Source organism: Leiobunum rupestre, chromosome 11 (assembly GCF_980474605.1).
Source record: "Leiobunum rupestre chromosome 11, qqLeiRupe1.1.hap1, whole genome shotgun sequence".
NCBI lineage: Eukaryota > Metazoa > Arthropoda > Arachnida > Opiliones > Sclerosomatidae > Leiobunum > Leiobunum rupestre.
In genome coordinates this window covers 20,398,843-20,420,761 of record NC_143394.1, presented here as the reverse complement: position 1 = coordinate 20,420,761, position 21,919 = coordinate 20,398,843, and the positions used below count along the sequence as shown (strand labels likewise).

Here is a 21,919-nt window from a genome sequence, read left to right as displayed (position 1 = left end):
AACCAAAAACAAAACTATTGTACCCGGCAAAGTTAACGAATGCCAACGGCGCGGAGCAGATTACACACGTCCGAAATAATCGGTAGTACACCTCGAGAAAAGGCCATACGGAGACCCGATACAGAGTGGAGAAAGTCACCTGCCGTAAGCGACGCCAAAAACGAATGGCGGGGACCGCTAGCCGCCCGACATTCAAAAAGAATGTGGTGAAGCGTCTCTATCACCGCGCACTGACCAGAGCGACACACCGAAGACGTTCTTAAGCGAAAACGGAAAAGCACCGCAGCAGTTGGAAGCCGGTCACAGTTAACACGTGCTACTAACGAGTCTTGCCAACGTGGCAACCGAAGACGCGCAATACAGTCCCGTGACGGATCAGTCTTGTACCACCCGACGCCCCGAGCCGAAACAAAGTGGTTCCATGAAACCTGCCAAGAGTCCGTAACCATAACCGAAACCCGTGTTTTAAGGTAGCTTTTGGTGCGAGGCAAAAAAACCATCGGCCACGCAGGATGGTCGATAGCCGCTACTGTAGCACATTTGTCCGCCATCTCGTTCCCTGGGATACCGGAATGAGCCAGACACCACAATAGTTTAACACGCCCGGGGTAACCGTGACAGAGGCTCCGGAAACGTAGCACTTGAGGGTCAGGGCCGTCCCCCAAAATCATAGCCAAGGCCGATTGGGAGTCGGAGCATACGACAATATTCCCGAGACCTTCACTGCGAGCGAAAGCCACCGCTTGATTAAAGGCAAAGAGCTCCACCGTGTTAATCGGGTGGCCCGGATCTACAACGAACGGACGAGCGACATCGCGATCAGGAATGCAGAAGCTGACGCCGGCACAGCTGGATACGTCCTGGAGGGAGCCGTCAGTATATATGACCACGGAATCGCCGGCCATGGCATGGAGTTCGTAAAAGAAGAGCTGGCGCAACTCGACATCCGAGAACTCTGACTTTGAGGAGCGCAGCCAGTGACAGTTGACGTCCGCCTGGACAGGGGTCCAAGAAGGGAGGGAAATAAGGCTGGGAGAAGGAACCAAATCATGAAGCCAGTCAAGATTAAGAGTGACAAGTTGACGCCAGTATTTGAGGATCGTTGGAGTATTATGTATCGTCCATAAGTGTTCAAAGTGACTGAGAGTGGCCACCGAGCCAGTTATGTAGCGCCTGTAGTAGACGGGAGCATCGGCGGCTGCGGCCAGGTTGACAAACTGCATACCCAGCAGATCTCTTTGGTGGGAAAGCGACATGATCGCCGCTTCAGCTTCCATTAACTGAATACTCGTCGACTGGGGAACACCCAAGATGACACGAAGCGCAGCATTTTGGAGACGGTCCAAGCGCCGTAAGTGGGTGGCAGCCGCGGAGTTATAGACGATGCTAGAATAATCGATCCGGGAGCGAATAAACTGCAAATACAACACCTTGAAGGCGCGGCGAGAGGCTCCCCAACGTTTACCAGAAACCGCGCGCAACAAATGTATCCGTTGCATGGACGATCGATATAAGGCATCAATGTGGGCGCGCCAGGTCAGTTTATGATCGAGGGTAACACCGAGGTAGACAAATTGTTCGACCCTCGCCAAAGGAGAGGTCCCGAGTGAAAAGTAGATGTCATCGTTAAAGGCCGCGCTTCGTTTGCGGGAAAAGACCATTTATTTGCACTTAGACGGTTGAAAAGTGAGGCCCCATTCGCTACAGTATATTGTCAAGTGCAATCTGTAAGTGCTCCTGCAGAGTGACGGCATGAAGACCAGTGACCCAGAGCGCCAGATCATCGGCATGCTCACCGTGTAAAACGCCCACTGGGCAAGAGTCCGTGATGGCCCCGAGGATGACGTTGAAAAGCAATGCAAAAGGGAAGGAAAGCCGAGGGAGACAGAAAACAAAAGGGACAAGGAACAAAAAAAACTGGGGCTAAATAAACAAAAGAACCGAAAAACAAAACTTACAAAACGGAGAGCGAAAAACTGCGACCAACTCGCAACGAAGCAGCGCCGCTCAAAACTCCGGGTAGAATGATAAAGGTTTCTCGTCATTTGGTAGCAGATGGCAGTATTCTTATTTTTAAAAACTTGTTTCGCGAAATACTGAAATCCGACGTTTTGATTGGACCTCTAGATTAATATCCCCAACTCAATGGATGTACCTATCTAGGTTTCAATGGCGAATCAAAGGGGGTCTAGCCATAGAAATCGGATAACAAACTAGAACGCTTAATCGAAATGCTAGCAGCCCACCGATTAGATTCTTGGCTAAAACGACAGTAACACCATCTACGCCGCGCGCATGAAGCTTATTTTGTCTAGTGATCAGGTCTATTTTGTGAATAACGTAGGCACAAATGCAAATAACCTTTTACAGGTGTTGTTGATTCATTAGTGGTCTTTTCCACTTTCTTTAACGGTTTTAGCTGTAAGTACAAAGCGAGAGAAGGCTGCAACTATCTTGAATGTGGTTTTCGGATTCATATTTTTCGAAAGGTAAATACAGAATTTCTTTGTTATTTTACGCGATGATACATATTATCTTTCGAATAATTGTTGTAACTTATCTTTATTATTAAAAAAAATAGTTTACTGTATTTAGGGCTAGTTAGGAAGGCTTAGGCTTAGCCTTTGCTATCTGTTTCTCTCACTATTGTAAGCTTATGTTTTGCATTATATGTTACCTAGCTAGCTCATATCCAAAAGTTAAATTTTTCTTCACCGTTTGTTTGGGAATTTTACATTGGTCCCATAGGCCTAATTATTTAAAATACTTACAAGTTAGTTTATAGTAGGTTTTCAGTTTGCTTCTGTTAAAATTAGATGTACTTTTGTTTAGAGAAACTGTCTTTGCTAAAGGATTATATAAGGTATTAACCAAGTATATTCTTGCTGGCTCCGAGGTCTACATTTAGCGTTGAAATAATACACAATGTATTTACTAATTTAAAGGGGCTCCAAAGTTCGGTGGCAAAAAAAAGAAAATTGAGCATGCTTTTCCTTCCCCCCAACCACTCACTCGGCCTTATCAGAGGCGGGCAGAGTTAACCGTAAATTTCGCACTTTACTGACTTTACACACATTTTGCCACCGCACTTGGGAGCCCCTTTAAAGTATTAAATATAATTTATTATACGTTTGATACGCTCTCGTTCTACATGTCGAGCAGTTTCATCGGTGTCGTGTTTTCTTTTCAAAGCATAATAATAATAATGTTTTAATTCAGGATAAAAAAGCTGTACACTTATTGGGCCCTGATACGCGATACAAAAGATACTATAACGCTCGAAACAAAAGAAACTATTTACATTAATATTAATTGATACAATGATAGTGCCCGAAAAACGAAAATAAAAAAACAGAATTTCACAAAAAAAAGATACATATGAAGCGACAGTAATAAAATAAAAAAAAAGGCTAATTGTAAGTAATGCTGAAATGAACAACAATTCAGCTCCAGTTTTTATATGTATCTAATCGACACTTGAATGCCGATGCGGAGGATTTGGTCTTAACGGCAGCCGGGAGATCATTCCAAAATTTAAAAACCCGTTGGGTGAAGAAAACCCGCCTAGCTACCCCGTTGCACCACTTTTTACGGATTGTGGGAGCCTTTCGGCCCTCCCACTTGATGTCGAAGAAGTCAACTGCAGTAACATCATACAGGCCATAAATGATTTTGAAGGTGTCAACTAAGTCCTTAAGGGACAGAAGACCCAACCTTTTTAACCTTTCATCACATGGTAAGGTTCTGAACCCTGAAACTAGCTTCGTGGCCTTTCTTTGCACCCTTTCCAGCTTCTCAATGTCTTTGACCAGGTGGGGGGACCAAATGCTGGAACAGTAGTCTAAGTGACGACGAATGTAGACACTGTACAGGATTTTGAATGATTTGACACTAAAATGAGAGAATTATCTCCGCAGCATATACAAAGCCCTTGTACCGCGGAAGCGGCTTTGCTATGGGTATCCCCGAACATATGGCCGGAAAGCATGACCCCAAGGTCCCGAACCACAGCATGCGCCTCTATCGCTTTACCCCCCAAACTGTACTGATGGAGAACAACCGATTTAGTAGTGTTGAAGCTCATACCATTCGAGGAGACCCAATGGGCCAAAGCATCAATGTCCCGTTGGAGTAATAGCGAATCAGTCGGTGAAGCTATTTTATGACCAATCTTATTGTCATCGGCAAACAATTTGAGAAAAGACTCCTTGATTACCAGAGGAAGGTCATTAATAAATATAACAAAAAGAGTTGGGCCTAACACAGATCCTTGAGGCACCCCACTGGTCACCTCACACCATTCCGAACAGACCCCACGCAGGACCACTCGCTGCGTTCGACCACTCAAAAAATCCGCGATCCAATTGACAATCAAAGGTGGAACCCCTAAATACTCAAGTTTCCGAATAAGCAGCGAATGCGGGACCGTATCGAAAGCCTTGCGTAGGTCTAAATGGACCAAGTCAACGGAATGCCCCAAATCTAGGCACGTAGTGACTTCCTCGAGGGTTGAGAGGAGGTTCGTAAAACACGAACGTCTTAAGAGAAACCCATGTTGGTCTCTCGAGAAGAAAGATCGGCTAGTAAGGAACGCCACCAAGTAATCTCGTACGCTGGTCTCCAGTTCCTTACACGGCAGACAGGTTAGACTTATACCCCTAAAAGTGTCAACCACGTTGGAGTTAGGAAGTTTTTGATCGCGGTAACATTAGCCCGCTTCCATAAAAGTGGAAGACGACCAGACGAAATAGAGTAATTGAAAATGGCTAATAGAGGGGAAGCTAAGATGGCTGAACCCTCTGAAAGTAATCGCGGATGAAGGTCATCAGGCCCTGGGGATTTAAAAGTGGGCAGTCGCTTTAAATATCGTCGGACTGAAAACAAAATCAGAGGGCTCAGAACGGTCAAAACCAGCGAAAAAGTCACCCAAATATACCGCCTCCAAATCGGGCTCGCGGGTGAACACGGAGCTAAAGAAATCGTTAAGCGCCGTTACCACCTCAACCGGATCGCGGATTAATACCCCCATAGAGTTCTCCACCACCATCAGAGAGGGTTTGGGTTTAAGAGAACGGGAAACATGCGAGTAGAGCGCCTTGGGGTTGGTAGGGATTTCATCAATTAAACGGGCTTCATACTTATATTTCGCGGAACGAATGTGTTTAGTAAATAAGTTACGTTTTTTCGCAAATGCTTGTCTGTTGTCAGGAGAAGGTGACGCTCTGAATATCCGAAAGGCAGAACGCTTGTCTCGAATTAGGTGCTCGGTTTCCTTGGACCACCATGGCTCCCTCAACAGACCCGAACGTTTAGTGGGTTTAATGGAGATCAAGGGCACCGACACGTCCCTGGCTTCAGTAACGTAAAGGAGAAGGATATCAAGCATTTCGTCCAAGGTAGGAGCATCGAGGACGGCTGACCAATCCTTCGAAAGCGGTGCAGCGCGAAATAGATCATAGTGCCCACGACTATAGGCAAAGCATGTAGACGGGGAAATGGGCACCGGAAGGGAACACTGGAGGTTGAAAGAGAAAGTGAGAACATCAGGATCGCATTTATCAAGGGAGGGAAGGTGGGAAAGGTCATGAACAGAATCCCAATCAAAAGTAAAAATTAGGTCTAAAAGTGAAGGGATATTGTTCCCACGGTGGCGAGTGGGAGATAAAACATGTTGCGTTAGATGAAAGGAAGACACAGTATCAAGGAGCCTTTTCTCAACAGATCTAACCCCCTTACCTGTGGTACAAGAAGCCCAGTTTATCCCATTTATTGATTCTGGTCTTGTGGATTTAATCCTTACGGCAGTCAATATTAACTTAAATTGAAGTGACCCATTATTTGCAATAATAACTTGAGTTAGCTGGGTGTTGAATTTTAAACGCGGTTAAGTCAACGAAGGCACAAAATAGTAAGACGCGTTTCAGGTACAACGATTGCTCGTATGTAAAATGTTCATAGAACATGTTTTGTAGGAAATAGCCGGGCCCTAATGTTCGTAATTGGGTTTATAGTCGTACATACAATACTAACGTAGATATTCTCGATAAACCATTACTGTGCACTGGTTTCCCCCATAACCATTGCGCGTAAAACAAGTAGTTCTAACAGTAACCTGTGAAAAGATATGTTTTTGTTTGAGTAATTACTCCTAATATATTTAATTACGCAATTTTGAACCATTCTTCAACTTTAATTAAACATAAGTCGCTTTAAAGATGTAAAAAAAAACCGCGTTAGTGGCGAGCTAAAGTCGGCCATTTAATCTTAGGCGAAATAGAGTGTTAGTTCACCAGTGCGGCACCGGTGGCGTAACTTTCATTGAGAGCCAAACTAAAAGCATGGGCCAAAGGCAGGGTTCTTTAAAAGATCTAATCGGACCACGCGACAAAATTTCCAAAATCGTTCTAGTTTATTTATATACGTGGGAATTTTTGTGAAGCCTTTGAGTTACCCAAATTTGTTAATGGCGTTCCACAAGATCTTACGTCATGTTGATCAACGGTTTAATCATGAAGGAATCGCATGTTTTCAAAGGGGGGGGGGGTCGGCAATCTTCATATTTAGTCAAAAGGTGGAAGAAACTTTTCCTTTATTAGTGCATTTATAGATCTTAAATGGGGGGACTTTCTCCGCCCCCCCCCTTGCGAGTGCCCATGACAATTTGTTTGTTTTAACGAGCTTAATAGAGATTTTGCGTCGCCGTAATTTGGACTTTTTTATGACTTTTCTTGTTATTATCGAAGCGTATGACAGCGTTGACAGAAATCGGTTATGGACGAGTCTAGAAGCGAAGGCGATTACTGTGGATAGCGTTACACTCATTAAAAGCTTCTATGGTAATTGCACCTATTCGTACTCCCTCATTGATGTTGTAACTCCACCCGTCGAAAGCAAAATCAAACTTTGTCAAGGTTGCCCATAGGCCTTTCCATAAATTCGCTACGACTGCCCAAATTGTTCTTGAAGTTGTGCAGTCAAACCTATGGACGAATTCATTAGCTCTCTTTAGTGGGAAAGCGGGGGAAGCATTGTAGATATAAGAAAAAAACAGTAAAGAAGAGGGCCACGTTAATTTATAGAAAGGCCTATTGTCCCCGTTATTATTTGTCATTTTTTGGATGAACTCGCGGTTCGGTTATCCGCCGTAGGAGGGGTGCCTGTGTCTAGAAGTACGATGATCTCAAAGAGCTGGTTAAAGGCGAATCCACTGTCATACCGTGTTTATTATACGCCGATGATATTGTATTTATGGCGAATAATGGGGACGACTAGCCAAAGCTTTTGGACGAGTGCATGAATTTCGCGGAATAAAAAGATTTATTTTCTAATTTCAATCGAGATTTGTTCTTCAACAATGTACTTTAGACATTGTGGAATCCTATAAGTACTTAGGCCTGGAGTTTTGTTCTGGGAGCAATTAACTTGAATAATTGGAAAACATTTTGGTGTCTAAAGGATTAGTAGAAATCTCGCAGATATTATTAAACATCTATTAACAAAATGGTATTAGAAGAAAAACCGTTTACTACAGAGGAAAATATCGGGCTCTCAGTGCCCATGAAAAATACTTACAAGTTAGTGGCGTATTGCCTTCAAAATTATGTTGTAAACTGAAAACTGTAAATAATTGTTGTTTTTAATTTGTGTGGTTGTGCTCCCCTAACATTGTAAGTGGAGCCGCCCTGATCTGAAAAGGCGCCTAATGTACGCTAACCAAATAAACCTATTAATTCGTTCATTCATGAGTATGGAACGGTATAGTTCGTCGGAAATTAGAAAATATTTAGGCAAATTGTACCACCTGGGCTAGAGAAATAAGTATGACATTCTTAGAAGATTTTGATGTTATTGCAATCTCTGGAAGGTTGCTAAGGGTGGAAAAGGGGGTCAATAGATCGTTTTGCTAAATGTTTCAAAGCGTGTATCTCGTCACCTTCTGTTCTGATTAAACGCGATTGCACCCAAAAAAATTATCGAAAAATTAGTATACATACCATTTTGTCACGGGACGGATCACGTTTGAACGACATATCCATAAAATGTTATTTGACACCAAAACGGTCTACATATTCAAATCGAAGATCTTGGCTATGATAATAAGAATTCCTAATTAAATATTACCTTCATTTCACGAATATAACATAGATAGTATTAGAAATGGAATTATTGGTCAAGTCAAATCTTGGAATTTTTTGCCCTGAGTGATACTATATTTGCCAGAAATGTAACCAAAGTGCATTTAAATTTACAGATCTAATCTTATCTTGATTGTACGTTTTTATTTAATTACTCATATAAAAGTACACGAAAGAGATTAAATATTAGAAATCTTCAAGATAATTCTAAAATTATTAATATTATCAAAGTAATTATAGGTGTTTACTTTACTTGTAAAATTGCTTCGATTTCAAAACTCAACTTTCGTTAGAGCTACTTCAGACATAGCTAGTTTTATTATTTTAAATAATATTTAAATATTTCAGCCGTGCGATTCAACTAGTTGTTTTAGCCATGTTCAAAATAAAATAAGCTAAACATATGAAAAACCGCTAGATTAGTGTGCCTCGTAAAAAATTACAAACGTCAGAAAAATTAAAATTGATAAGGCTTAACATAACTAGTATCTCTACCCAAAAATATAATACATATCAAATCTGATTTAAAATGAACCAAGAGTAAAACAGTACGAAAATATTTGGTAAAAATCGGTAAATAGTTTTAGGCATGTATACTTTTCATACAAACTGACAAACGAAATAATTTATTTATCTTGAGATTATTTAATTTAATGCGAACAAATGATAGTTGTCACTGAACCATTGACACACTAGATAATACTGAATTGGAGAAAGAGTCTGGAAAGTAGTAGATTAATCCAATGGTACGGAATGAGATTAGCTTGGTCAGTTTCTCATCTAGTGTAATATCTCCAACCTATGTCCAAAAAGATCTATAAGAGCGGAAAGTGTTTGGGTAGAAGCTTATCTAACCGTTCTGTATTATCTAATTTTATTTTATTTTTTCGCTTTAGATTAAACTGAAGCAGTTCTAACAAAACTTAAGTGTGGATTAAAACCGCGACCATTTAAAAAATAAACGAAAATCATAAACAGCTATTTTAAACAGTTATTTTGTTGTTATAATGATTTTGGATAGATTTAAGAAGGCTAATTTTTAATACATTTTGTGTACTTGTGAGTAATTTCAATAAAACATGCAATCAAGATTAGATTAGATCTGTAGATATAAGTTTCAAAACATAGCCAAATGACCTTTTGACCCTTATATACATCCTTCCAAAACACTATTGATGCGCTTTCCAAGTGTGATAAAAGGATCTACTCTAACATCTTTATTCCTTATCAAAAATATTTGCAACGCTTCCAATTACCTCAGGCGTCAGTGAAAGATCTTTTTCAATCTCACGCCTTTTCCAAACCTATTTAAGTTATTCCATGATACAATCGCACCTAAATAGTCTGGCTATGCTTTTTATACATAGAAACATTATTGTTTCGACAATGGAAGCAGTGGCGTAGCTGAGAACTCAGAGGCCCCCCCCCCCCGCAAAAATCTCTATGAGGCCCCCCTATTTAATTTTTTTATGGTTAGCGGGGCCCCCCCGAAGCTCGAGGCCCCCCTTGGTGTAATTTCCTATCGTTAGATATATAAAATACCATCCTAAGTTGAAGGATTAATACTTGGGCTCCACCCACCCCCAGGAGACCCGGGTGGGCAAAGCAATACAAAAGCTGTTAAGGCAATGTGATTTCCTATCGTTTGATATATAATTTACCATCCTATGTTAAAGAGTGGCCACCGCCCACCCTCAGGATACCCGGGTGGGCAAATCAATATAAAAGCTGTTGAGGCCATGTGATTTCCTATCGTTTGATAGACGGAAAGTATCAAAGGTGAAATAGGTAAGCAAAACATGAACATGGGCGTCGCCGTCAAAGGCCGGACGACTCGGGTCGTCGTGAACGGAATGACGATAATAAAATGAAATTAATGTTGGGAATTATAAATTTTTTAAATAAATAATAAAACTTTGAAGAAACGACAAAACAATTGTTTTAATTTTTGTAATGTTCGTAACTAAACCTAAATTAGAAAAGTGAAACAGAATTTAAAAGTAAATCAATTACAAATATCACGCCCAAAATAGAAAAAGGGGGGCTATTGCACCCCCTGTTTACCTGACAGAGTTGAGGTATAGAAGTAATATAGGTGTGGTAATTTTTGAAATACAGATGCGGAATTGTATCGTTCGGCGCGAAAAATGAGACTTGACCCTAGGGCGTATTACAATTTTCGGTGACTCTCCCTTTAAGGGGGTTGGTCGGAGGGGGTGGAAATTAACGGCACACGTGAGGGGGCGGAAAAAAGAGTTCTATCGAATGAGACCAACCCGCCCACCCTCAGGAGACCCGGGTTTAATTCAAACTTCCCGCCAAACTAACTGCTTGATGAAATATTCAAACAAAAAAACGCGCTGAAACTTTCGGACAAGAGTGACATCTCTGGACCAACTATACAAACTATAAAAGTGTTCAAGGCTAAAAGTTCAAGCTAGATACTCGAAGAGCACGGCGTTGCTCACTTGAATAAGGCATCGGTTTTGAAGACTACGCGGTCAGAAATCTTGGTTCGAATCTCGGTTCGAATCCCGGTGTCGACTAAATTATAATTTTTGTTTCGCAGCTCCATCTACCGTGTCATCACTTCCCACGACAAACCAACAAACAACAAACACTTAACGAAGCCGGGAGTAGTTGCTCACTCCTGTAATCCCAGGCGTCCGGGAGGCAGAGTTTGTGGATGGCCGTGTTAGGACGACAACCAATCCCCCAACGGGTGGTCGGAATACTTCTGCCACGGGTGTCGCCACCCCTGTCCCCACGTATCCCCCCGATGGCGTGGCCGTTACACATATCTCGCCTTGATTAATCAGACTCAAATCGGCCCTTTCTTCTTTGAATAAAGCAAAAAAAAAACACTTAACGACATTCCGTCCATAGCAATAGTGTCACTTCGAATATATATTCGATGTGAAACTAATGTAACTCTGATCTTTTGAAAACGATTCTATCGAGTTCCTGTGAGGTTTTTAACAATTTAAACATGCAAACTATCTCTGAAAAAGTGAGCCTCGTGGCTTCGGTGATACTTTGGAAGCAGGGGCAAGGGGAGGACGTGCCCCCGCCATGTGATGATTTGTTATTACATCCATAGCTCAAGATGTCTTTTAGCGCCCCCCCCCCTCTTGAGTTTTTTATGTATCCGCCACTGTTTGGAAGAAAACCATATTATTATTATTATTATTATTAAATAATAATGCCAGTAATTTGACCGTAAAAATTACGGTAATTTCTTAGAGTGTGAGTGTAGGGAGCTGTTGGCTCGCGTGGCATGAAGGGCTTGCCACCACCCTCTTATGCAATTTAACCCGGCCACCTGGGAAAAAGACATTGAAAATCACTAAATGATCGACTTGTGCCTTGGGTATTTGCCTATCATTATTGTCATATACTTTCGTTCAATCAAAAGGATGCGTATTAAAATTTACGAAATAAATTTCACTCGAAGTCTTATCAACGAAACTAGTCATCAAAACATTATAATAAACGTCATAATAACAAAGCCTCTTCCATACTAGCTACTGTGGGTAGACTTAACTAATGCAAATTAATGCGAAATTAATAAAGGTAAAACTTTTAGAATATTTCAATAGAATAAAATTTGAACTAAATTATTATTTAAATTAAACCGTATAGGAAATCTCAGCTATTAGATAAATTTAGTAGGCATAATAAAGTGTCAAGATAAACCCATTTGGCCACTTCACATTTCAAAAGAGCGAAGAGTCGATTAGAAGAATAAACTAATCGAAGTCGATAGGGGGGAAGCAGATGGTCCATTATCGATAAAATAGCAAAAAAGTAGCTTAAATAACTGGTTAAATTTCGCGGAGTTTCACACAAGTTGGATAATCCTGGAAAACTACCTCAAACGTTTAATTAAGACAATTTATTACCCTGCGAAAATCTATTTATAATGTAATGTACATTCAATTCTTTAATAATGGTTCCAAAGCGGACGAATGCAAGTTTATAAAATATAATCCATATCGGCCAAATATAAGTTACGACGAATGGGTTTTGGACTTCATATGGACTACGCAACATAGCTTTCGTGATGTACCATTCCAGTTAAATTTGACGGTAGCTTTACTCGGTTTCCTTCTTAGCACCTTCAATGTCATCATCTACACACGCAAGACTATGATGAATCCAATCAACGTCATATTGGCCGCCTTGGAATGCTCCAACATATTTTTCTTCCTTTCCATCATACCAGATACTGTTACTTACTATTGGCCCGGTGAATTTTTCTTTCTATGGTCTTGGAAATATTTGATGAGGTAACCAACTATTTCTTAACTAATGTTTGACAAAATTATAAAACTATAAGCTAGAATGGGTTACCACTACAGATCCTTTCGTTACATGGATATCGCTTCCACCACCATATCAAACCTACTGGCTGTTTGCGTTGGCATTTGGCGTTGCGTCGCTGTTGGTTTCTCTTTGAAGGCTAAACAGTGGTTGACCAAGAGAAAAGCATTCAATATGATTTTTTGCGTCATTGCTGTTGGGCTTTTGGTGCCCGTTCCAAATGGTTTAATCGTGCACAGGGAAATGTGTAAAAAACGAGTAGGTCTCTGTGACATTTACGACGGTAATCCCACCATCAACCTCACATTGTATTTCTTCGACAACGAACGGAGTTCTTACCAGGAGCAGCTCATATTTGTGGATCACTCTGTTTTCTTCACCCTGGCTGGAGTACCCACCTTATTGATGGTTTTTGCTACTGTCTTTCTCATTTGTCACACGTGCAAGTAAGCATTAGAGTCAGATCTAAGGTGTTACGCTGATATATCTACATGTAAGTTACTTAAACGAGATGGTAGACTGTTAACTACGTGGGAAAAATCAGAGGTGAAGTGAGTGAACGGTGTCCGTTTCGTCATAGGCGTATAAAAATAAAGCCCATTGTCGAATACTCACGATTTTCTTCGGACTTCTCCGAAACTGCTGTCAGTTGCGTGACTTAATTAGAAATGCTATGTTTTTAGAATAAATATTTTGTAAAAAAATTGAAATAAAATCATAGCAAGGTTTTATAAACTTGGGCCTAGGCTGGTGCCCTAGCTGATTATTATTATATGAAAAATTAAAAGTAAAATGGCAATATCTCTGTATCTACTCTCGATAACGCAATGGGACAGGCATGGAGTTTTGGGGCACTCCGGAAGCAGCCCAAAGAAAAACTCCATTACATTTAGTGGTTTCAAAGGTTTATAAGATATATTTTCCGATAAAAGTATCCATACATGATAGAAATGAAACATGTACCTTCACAGGCTTGTTTTTTTTTCAGCTACAAGCGCTGTTGATGGTTTTATAGAGTGAAAATTATGTAGAAGCTTCTATTCCTACCACCTTATGTATTATTCAGACTCGTGCTTTTTTTCAATCGGGAGATCATTATAAATTAAGGGAAAATGATTCATTGTGATAATAGCGCAGAATTTCAATTTGGTACCTGAAATAAACGACTCCCTAAAACGCCACTGACGTTATTAAACTGAAAAAAGCAATTTAAATTTTTAAAATATTTTCGGGTTTTAGTCATCGTTTGGTCGAAAGGAAGCAACGCGAAGAGGGTTTGGTAGGTGGTTATGACGCTCAAAGTATTTTTTCCTATATTTGCGGTAACTCAGGGTACCCGAACAGGGAAAAAGGTTGGACAATAATACCTCATGGTAAAATGGGAAAATGACTGTAGTCATACAAGCATGATATTCAAACTGATTCTAGTTGTTATCCTAGGCCAGTGGCGGACACATCTGAGGGGCGCCCCCCCCCCCCCCCCTTGACGCGTTCGACCCAGTACCAAGCGTGGTTCACGGCAAGGGGAAGGCGCACCTCCTCCGTGTGACTTGATGATTTGTTATTACACCCATAGCTCAAGATGTCTTTTAGCGCATCCCCACACTCTTAAAAAAAGGGTTTTTTAATATATTATATATATTATATTAAGGGTGTAATATCTGTAAAAAAACACTCTTTAATGTTAATTTAAACGCCCTAAATGGGTTTTTATTGTCCCAAATTAAAAACTTGAAAAGGTGTATAAAGGGTGTTATATTACCCCGTAAATTGAGTGATTTAACACCTGGTAAGGGTGTAGCTCCCTTAAGGCAGTATTTTAGTACCCTAAAAGGAGTATTTTAACACTTTAAAGGGAGTATTGTAGCACCCTTACGGCAGTAGTTTAGAACCTTAAAGGTAGTAGTTAAAAACGTTAAAGGGAGTATTATAGAACCCTTAAGGGAGTATTGTAGAACCCTGAAGGGAGTATTGTAGAACCCTGAAGGGGTAGTGTAACACCCTGAAGGGAGTCGTTTGGTACCCTAAAAGGAGTGGTCTTGTACCCTAGAGGGATTAGATAACAACCCTGAAGGGAATAGTTTTATACCACAAACTGTTAACAAAGGAACCAAAACGGAGGACATAAGCACCCCAAACCGTGTAAATAAACACCGTAGCAGGAAAACTGCTTTATAAGGTGTAGAATAACATCCTTTATAAACCTGTTAAGGTGTTAAATATGGGACAAATAAAAACCCTTAAAGGTTTGAAAATACACCCTTTTTTTTAGGGGGCACCCCTTGAGTTTTTTCTGTATCCGCCATTGGCCCTTAAGGGGTTGGAGTGTGCAATAACTGGTTTCTTTACCGGGGAGTCGGGGTTCGGCTCTTGTAACCCATAAGGGCGGTGGTGCACTAGGATATGTTAGCTCTGATCAAATGATAATATCTCCACCTCCGACTTCGGTCAGGTATGGGCTGGAAACTGGGGCTCTTATTCCCACTGCTGCGTGCGAAGTGAGGGGTTGGTCGTCCCATTGTTGCACCTTCTGCTGGGTTGAGCTTTTTGCGTCGAAGGTGCGACCATCAGCGGTAGGGTTCTCTCGCTGCCTTGGCTATTTTGTCACCTGTCCGGGCTGTGAACGCTGGCGTAGGGCATTATGATGAGGAACTCCGGTGGTGTGCACTCTGTTTGCGGTACACCGGGCTACCAATCTTAAATAATAATAATATGACTTAAAATAATCAGGCACTGAAACCGTTTTCATGTGTGACATGACAATTAAATCTAGTCATATCTATATTTTCAAGATGTAGCTTTATTTAAAGCACGTGTGATGTACTTAAAAATAAATGTTTATTGGTGTGTGCGAGTAAGGGGGTGTGATTAGCTCAAATCGCCTAGGGCACAAACTAGTCTGGCATTGCCCCTGGTTAGGGAAAACTCATATCGTACTTTACCCGAAATGCAGACTTGGCGGCGTGTTAAATGAAATTTTAAACGAAGTCACAGCCCTCATAATTACTACCGTTGTATTTTCAAAACACTTTATACTCCCTTTAAATATAGCTACCAAGTTAGTTTGATGAAACATTTACAAGCCTAAACACTGCATCATGGTAGTTTGTTAGATATAAATTATTTTAAATTTGCAACTAGTTATTGCATCATCTCGGTAATCATATAATACACCATAATTTTAAATTTTTACCTTCTTTCTTAACTTTTATCGGAATTGTTTTTCCTGTTATGTTGATTACCTTAGATATATTTTAGAAATCAGCTTAGTCACTCAATAATGGGAAAGTACCAACTTCTGGGGGGTATGGGTACGCAAAAGGGCCCACAAGCATTTTTAGAGGCCCCTTCGCCAGCTGCCAATTTTAGAAATCAGCTTAGTCGGTCAACAATGGTAAAGTACCAAATTCAAAGGACGCAGGGGTACGCAAAACGGCCCACAAGCATGTTTTTTATGTGCCTCTTCATCAGCTGCCAATTTTAGAAATCAGCTTAGTCGCTCAACAATGGGAAAGTACCAAATTCTGAGTGGGTATGGGTACGCAAAAGGGCCCACAAGCGTGTTCTTTATGAGCCATCGCCTTTCCCTTCACCAGCTTCCACCCCACTTGGAAATTTCCGTTGGAAGAGCCAGTGATCACACAATTTGTTCCCGGCCACCGAAATGTCTCTGCACGGCCCTATCTATACGTTTGATGTTTCTATCGATCGTTTTCTACTGCAGGGCTTCCACGATCACTGCAAGAGCGCGTCGCCAGCCATCGTCCATATCCCCCGAGGACTGCAGCAGACAGCGACGAGACTTGAAGTTAACCATCACGTTGATAGTGATTCTGTTGGTGTTCATCTGCACGTATTTGCCTTACATCATCTGCTACAGCCTGCGACTGGCGCGCTTCCAGGAATTCGAGAACGGCCGGGAAATGTTCGAAGAAAAGAGTCGCTGCCACTCGGTGACGCTCGACGGGTTTTATCAATTACTTGGAAACGCCATTTCCTTCTTCATCTACTACTGCATGAGCGAAAGGTTTCGGGACACTTTCCATCGACTCTGCGGATTGAGGAACAGGGGGAAAAACCGCGTGGAAGGGGCGAGCGGAAGGACTGAATCAACTACCAGACCATCCGTAAACAGGCAATCAACAAACGCAACCCGTTTATGAACAAATTCGGTTTTATCTTTCGGGAAAGTACCATTGTAACATCCGTTGATCTTTTTTGTATACCAGTAAAAATTATTATTTATGCGTTAGTTTACGCAAATTTTGTTTTCTTGGTAGTTTTAAGTTTGACAGAAGCAAGAGGGGTTTTGCGTAGACCCTTGAATCAGTACATTATATATTTGTATATATATTATGGGCAATGTGGGCTTTAAACTGGCGATTTCCACCTTCAAAATGTTTATCTCGAAAATATACTAAAATACTTAAAATCGACGATTAATATTTTAATAAAAAAACTAATATAGGCATGGCAATTTTGACCTTGAGAATGATGATCTTGACCTTTACAAAGCGATCTCTGAGATGGCAAACTTGGTCACCCCTGTATGACAGTTTTGCCTACTCGTTTTCTCTCGATTATTATAATCTGTTAATCTGTAATAAATAAATGACGGTGTTTTTGCCCCCTATAAACTGCAAACACGGTTTTTGACTTTGCCCCGGTAACGCGTTCGCAGCACACAGACACACAGACAGACAGACAGACAGACAGACAGACAGACACGGTGATTGTAAAACCCCTCCTAGAGCACATAGTCCCCTCGGAGAGGTAAAAATGTGATAAATCCAATAGGTAATAGCATAATTGCAAGGGTAAAAGCCTTTAAAAATAGTCACGTGGTTATAAAATTGTTTTAAAGTTTACCGTTTAACAGCGACTTCCAGCTTCATTAAATAAATATTTAAATATTTAACTTTTAAAGAAAGTTATATACTTATAATTTTTAATAGTTAAAAGATTAGTTTTGTTAAACTTCATTTATTATTATTGTGATAGTGATGTAAAGTCTCTGACTAGAAAATTGTAAAGAAATGAAAGACTTAGACTAGCACACGTTTTTAACCTAGGCTTACATTGTTAGTGACGCAGCCCCCATGCACGATTTACGAACCTTGCGCAGCCCCTATGTTTTAACCACGGCCAACCCCGATCTTGGAAGCGCGTTATAGAAGTTGGCAGTGCTATGACGAATTTCCGGGAACATTTTAACAAGTTAACTATCGCCTATTATAAAGATTGGTTAGTTACCACAGTAAAGGGAGTATAGTGCATTGGCGTAGCAGGGTAGGTCAAGTTTCTGTTATTTCTCACAGTCTAGAATGTACTAGAAAATTTAAATTTTCCATCCTGCTGGGAGGTGTATGGGTGTATGGATAGTTGGAAGATAACAGCTCGCAGCAGGATTTTCTACTACGTTTTAGACTGTCGCGTCACGCGTGGCAAATGAGTCACGGAAGCTGAACCTTCCCTGCTTGGGCTTTACTACCTCTAACCAGACATGGGCAAAATCGCTATTGATTTTTAGAGATACACGCTCCCTCAAGAGTGAGAGTGGAACTAAATGAAAATTTTCACTCTTTCCCACATTCGCTTTTCGACACTCGCCGAGTTCACTTTTCCTCAAAGAGTGAGGTTAGTCCAGGTCACTCTTTTCACTCATATTTTTTTGTGAAAAACTTAAAATTTAAGTCGAGAAATTTGAATTCGATCCAAAAAGTATATTTTAACATCCCTTCACGTTAATAGATGGCACCACGGACTCCAGTAAAGTCATTAATTTAAATTTAAATTCAAAATTCCCGCCTTCTTTTAATAGCCTTGAAAATAAATAAGAGTGAAAGAGCTGACATTGACCACCTTCACTCTTTTCCCGCGAGCTCACTCGGCGAGTGACGAAAAAGCGAAAACTGCACTCTCACGAGTGGAGTTTTTTATTAGGGAGTGGAGTGAAAAAAGTGTGGGGGGAAATTCACTCCGAGTTTTGCCCAACTCTGCCTCTAACATTGTAAGAGCTAGTTTTTCATAAGGGCGTTAAAATTATAACGCAATGCTGGAACATCGACCAACTACTACAAGACTAGTAATGTAAGCCTATAAATTTTGATCCCAATACTGTCGCGGCAAAAATTTATGACAACGCGCAGCGCTACCTAGGGTAGTTTTTGGAATTTAAAAATTCGGTACAAGATGGCAGCCTTCATGGAAACGGAGCTTGGGTTTTTAAGAGGGGGAAATAGCCCAAAAAATTTCTATTTACTTAATACTTAACTTTAAACCATAGTTTAACTAATTCTAAATATTTTTGCTATTCTAGATATTCTTCAAAATAGGTTTCGAACTGTTCTTTGCGATTCGATTGATAAACTAGATGATGCTTTCCAAAAAATGATAATTCAAAGAAGCCAATAAACGGTATAGCACTTTTTTGGTGCCACCACTAAAAATTAATTATCAACTCGTAAAATAACACCACAGCAGTATTCGCCATCTTGTACTAGATTTTTAACTCCCGAGAATTACGCACGGGGGCGTTGCAGTCGAATAGCACGATAGTTAATGGCTTCTGTGCTCTTTTTTAAACATTTAAATTAAATACGGGATTTTACGCGGAACCATGAATCTATTTAACCCATGAATATTCAATATGGTTAGGTTTCCTTTTTGCCATATTTATCATGAATCTATTTAATTAAATATATTCATGTATGTATTAAATGTTATACATAATATAATAACCATATTATTATAGGAAAATTATAACAGAACATTTATAATTTAATAATAATAATATGGTTTTCTTCCAAAGTATCACCGAGGCTTAGCTTTTCAGCAGTGCAGTGCCGGATTACCCAATAGGCTAACTTTAAACCAAAATATAAAGCGAACCGTACGTGAGAAGTCATATCGCGGTTATTCTGCTCTAGGGAACCATCTTGCATTGAAATGACATCATTTCAGAATTTTTCTTATTGGCTTAAAAAGTAAAACACTCGAGTGGAGCGAAAATAGGCTCCGCCCCATGTTCTCTCGGAGTATACCGTGGCTAATGATAGAGTTGAAAATTCATGGCTTAAATAGATTCATGGCGGAACTAGGCCTAGATCAGTTTCGTGGAGATCATGGCTTCTAGGAGCGACAAACGCAAGGAGAACGCAGCTAGCATTTAAACACGCTAACGCAGTGTTGTGTGCAAATTTCATTGGTCGAGCCTTTACGCTTGAGGGAAGACAATAGGCGATTAAATAAATCATCCTCCCAGGAAATCGCCAAGTTCTAAGCAGTGGCGGCTTAAGAAGGTTGGGTCCCCGGGGCGGCGGCAGTGCTGCCCTACATTTCAGAAACGCATTATCGACCAATTTTGAGATTTTGAGTTTCACTACCTTATATACTAATTTTAAGTCGCTGATTCCTAATTTCAAATCCATTTATTTTGATATCTCCTAGATTTCAAGATATTGTAATTGACAAAACGCATTTTTAAGCCAAATTTTCAAAATTACCGCGCAGAAACGCATTATCGTGCAGGAGATAAGCATCTTCTTAGGACGTAACGTTGGAATTGGTCCGATAAATTTTTCAAACGCGATAGCATTGTCTGCTAGACGTTTCGATTAGTTTTAGGACCCACTGGGGCCCCTACTAAAAAGCATACCGGCATACCAGGCATACCATTAGCCAAGATAGGAGTGAACTTGGCCAGAAATTTTCCTAGCTTATACAAATCGGCCTGGTTCACTCTTATCTTAGCTAATGGTATGCCCGTGCTATAAAGCATCGGCATACCATTAGCTAAGATAAGAGCGAACTTGGCCAGCTTATACAAAGCGTTTTAGCTTCAATTTCACGCAAGGTTTTGAATGTTTATCCATTTTACCGACATTTTTTTCAGTTTAAATTTCTTATAACTTCATTTTCACACAAGGTTTTGAATAATTCAGTTAAAATTACTTTAAAATGATTTAATTTAATTTCAATAATAAAACTTGATAATAAATTGTTTTAACTTCATTTCCGAGTACTTTTCAATGGGCATACCTGCGCTTAGAGGGGGCATACTTGGGCCAAAGGGATGGAACTTCATGCAAACGTCATATTTAAATGTTTTTCCTTCATTTCCGACTACTTTTCAATGGGAAATTAATCCTTCCAAGAAAGCTAAACTAATTGAGGAAATTATTTGTCGAATCCCCGTGATTCATAGATTATTTTGGATGGAGCTGCCAGAAAACAACAATAGCGATGACTTACTAAAGAGTCGTGGATTGGCCGAAGAATAGAACGTTATATAGAATGTTATGTTATAATGTAAATTAGTTATAATAGTTTTTATGCTGTGAACAAAATGTTCCTTATCTAAGAATATTTATTTTAACAAATAAAATGTTTTCATTTTTTTAATACTAAGCTTATTTATGATTAACTTATGATAATATCATTAAATAATTTTTTTAATTAAGTTATGATAATATATAATGTTAAGATAATAGTTACTTTACTCCAGTTATTCTTTACTACTTATTTTGATTATTTTCCTTTAAAATTAACTTATAACTAAGCCTAGGTACTCTGACAAACACGATTTTTGTGGAATCATCCGATTATAATTAGAAATGCAACAAATTTCATTTGTTTTGACTCAGGAGTTGGAATTTGCTGTGCAGAAACGCATTATGAGTTTATAATGCGTTTCTGCGCAGTATTTTGTTCTTTTGGGGACGTTCAAAACGCATTATGTCGCATTATTCAAACATCCAAGTAATTTTAGTCATTGGTAATGTCATATTCGGAATCTTCGTTAGTTAGTTTAATTTTCTTATTTTTTATAAAAATGAAAAAAAGCGATTTTTCTCGAAAACAGCTTTTTGGAGATAATGCATTTCTGAAATGTAGGGCAGAGTGTTTTGTGACACCCCCCAGGACCGTGCAGAAGTTTTCACGGGTCCGTCTTCTTCAGGTTTAATCGTTCTGATTTGCACCCCCCCCCCCTCGAGCTTCTCGGATGGCACCCCCTGCTGCCCTGGTACCCTCTCGATCTCGAACGGAAATGTCGAAAATAGCAATATTGGTATTCTCTAACTTTTTGGTCAAATTTTTATCCTCAATGTCGATCTCAACAGGGTTGTAGCTTGGATTAATAAGGTTGGAGCTGTCGATTTTGTTTTCGAAAGGGAATTTTTCGATTAGAAAACGTGATTTTCGACTGCGGTTGTTTCAGCTCATCTATAAATTAATAATTAAATAAATTTTTATTTTTATTGCGCAAGTATAATTACTATATCATAATTATTTTTAATCAAGGAAATCTCTGCACATTCGAGACATACTTGAGAGTGAAAAATCACATACGCAGATGATTTCTTTGATTAAAAATAATTATGATACGCGATTAAATTGATAAAATATCAAGGAATTAGTAACCGACTCCGAGCTTTTCTATTGTTGGGCTTAACCTTAAA

At 39.9% G+C, this 21,919-nt stretch overlaps 3 protein-coding genes across 3 annotated transcripts; 1 reads left to right on the top strand and 2 right to left on the bottom strand.

The window, feature by feature from the left end:
- Positions 1–32: 32 nt before the first annotated feature.
- On the bottom strand, positions 33–1,661 carry LOC149921967 (uncharacterized). The gene has a single exon (XM_090162199.1). It carries the CDS (start codon positions 1,659–1,661, stop codon positions 33–35), a length of 1,629 nt encoding a protein of 542 aa, XP_090018325.1.
- A 2,180-nt stretch (positions 1,662–3,841) lies between these two features.
- Positions 3,842–6,490, bottom strand: LOC149921966 (uncharacterized). Its single transcript, XM_090162198.1, has 3 exons — positions 6,486–6,490; positions 4,937–5,795; positions 3,842–4,627 (listed from the first exon to the last, which is right to left on the bottom strand). The coding sequence occupies exons 1-3, from the start codon at positions 6,488–6,490 to the stop codon at positions 3,842–3,844; spliced, it is 1,650 nt and encodes a 549-aa protein (XP_090018324.1).
- A 5,572-nt stretch (positions 6,491–12,062) lies between these two features.
- LOC149921965 (uncharacterized) lies at positions 12,063–16,621 on the top strand. The gene is made up of 3 exons (XM_090162197.1): positions 12,063–12,424; positions 12,497–12,904; positions 16,183–16,621. The coding sequence occupies exons 1-3, from the start codon at positions 12,063–12,065 to the stop codon at positions 16,619–16,621; spliced, it is 1,209 nt and encodes a 402-aa protein (XP_090018323.1).
- Positions 16,622–21,919: the final 5,298 nt, after the last annotated feature.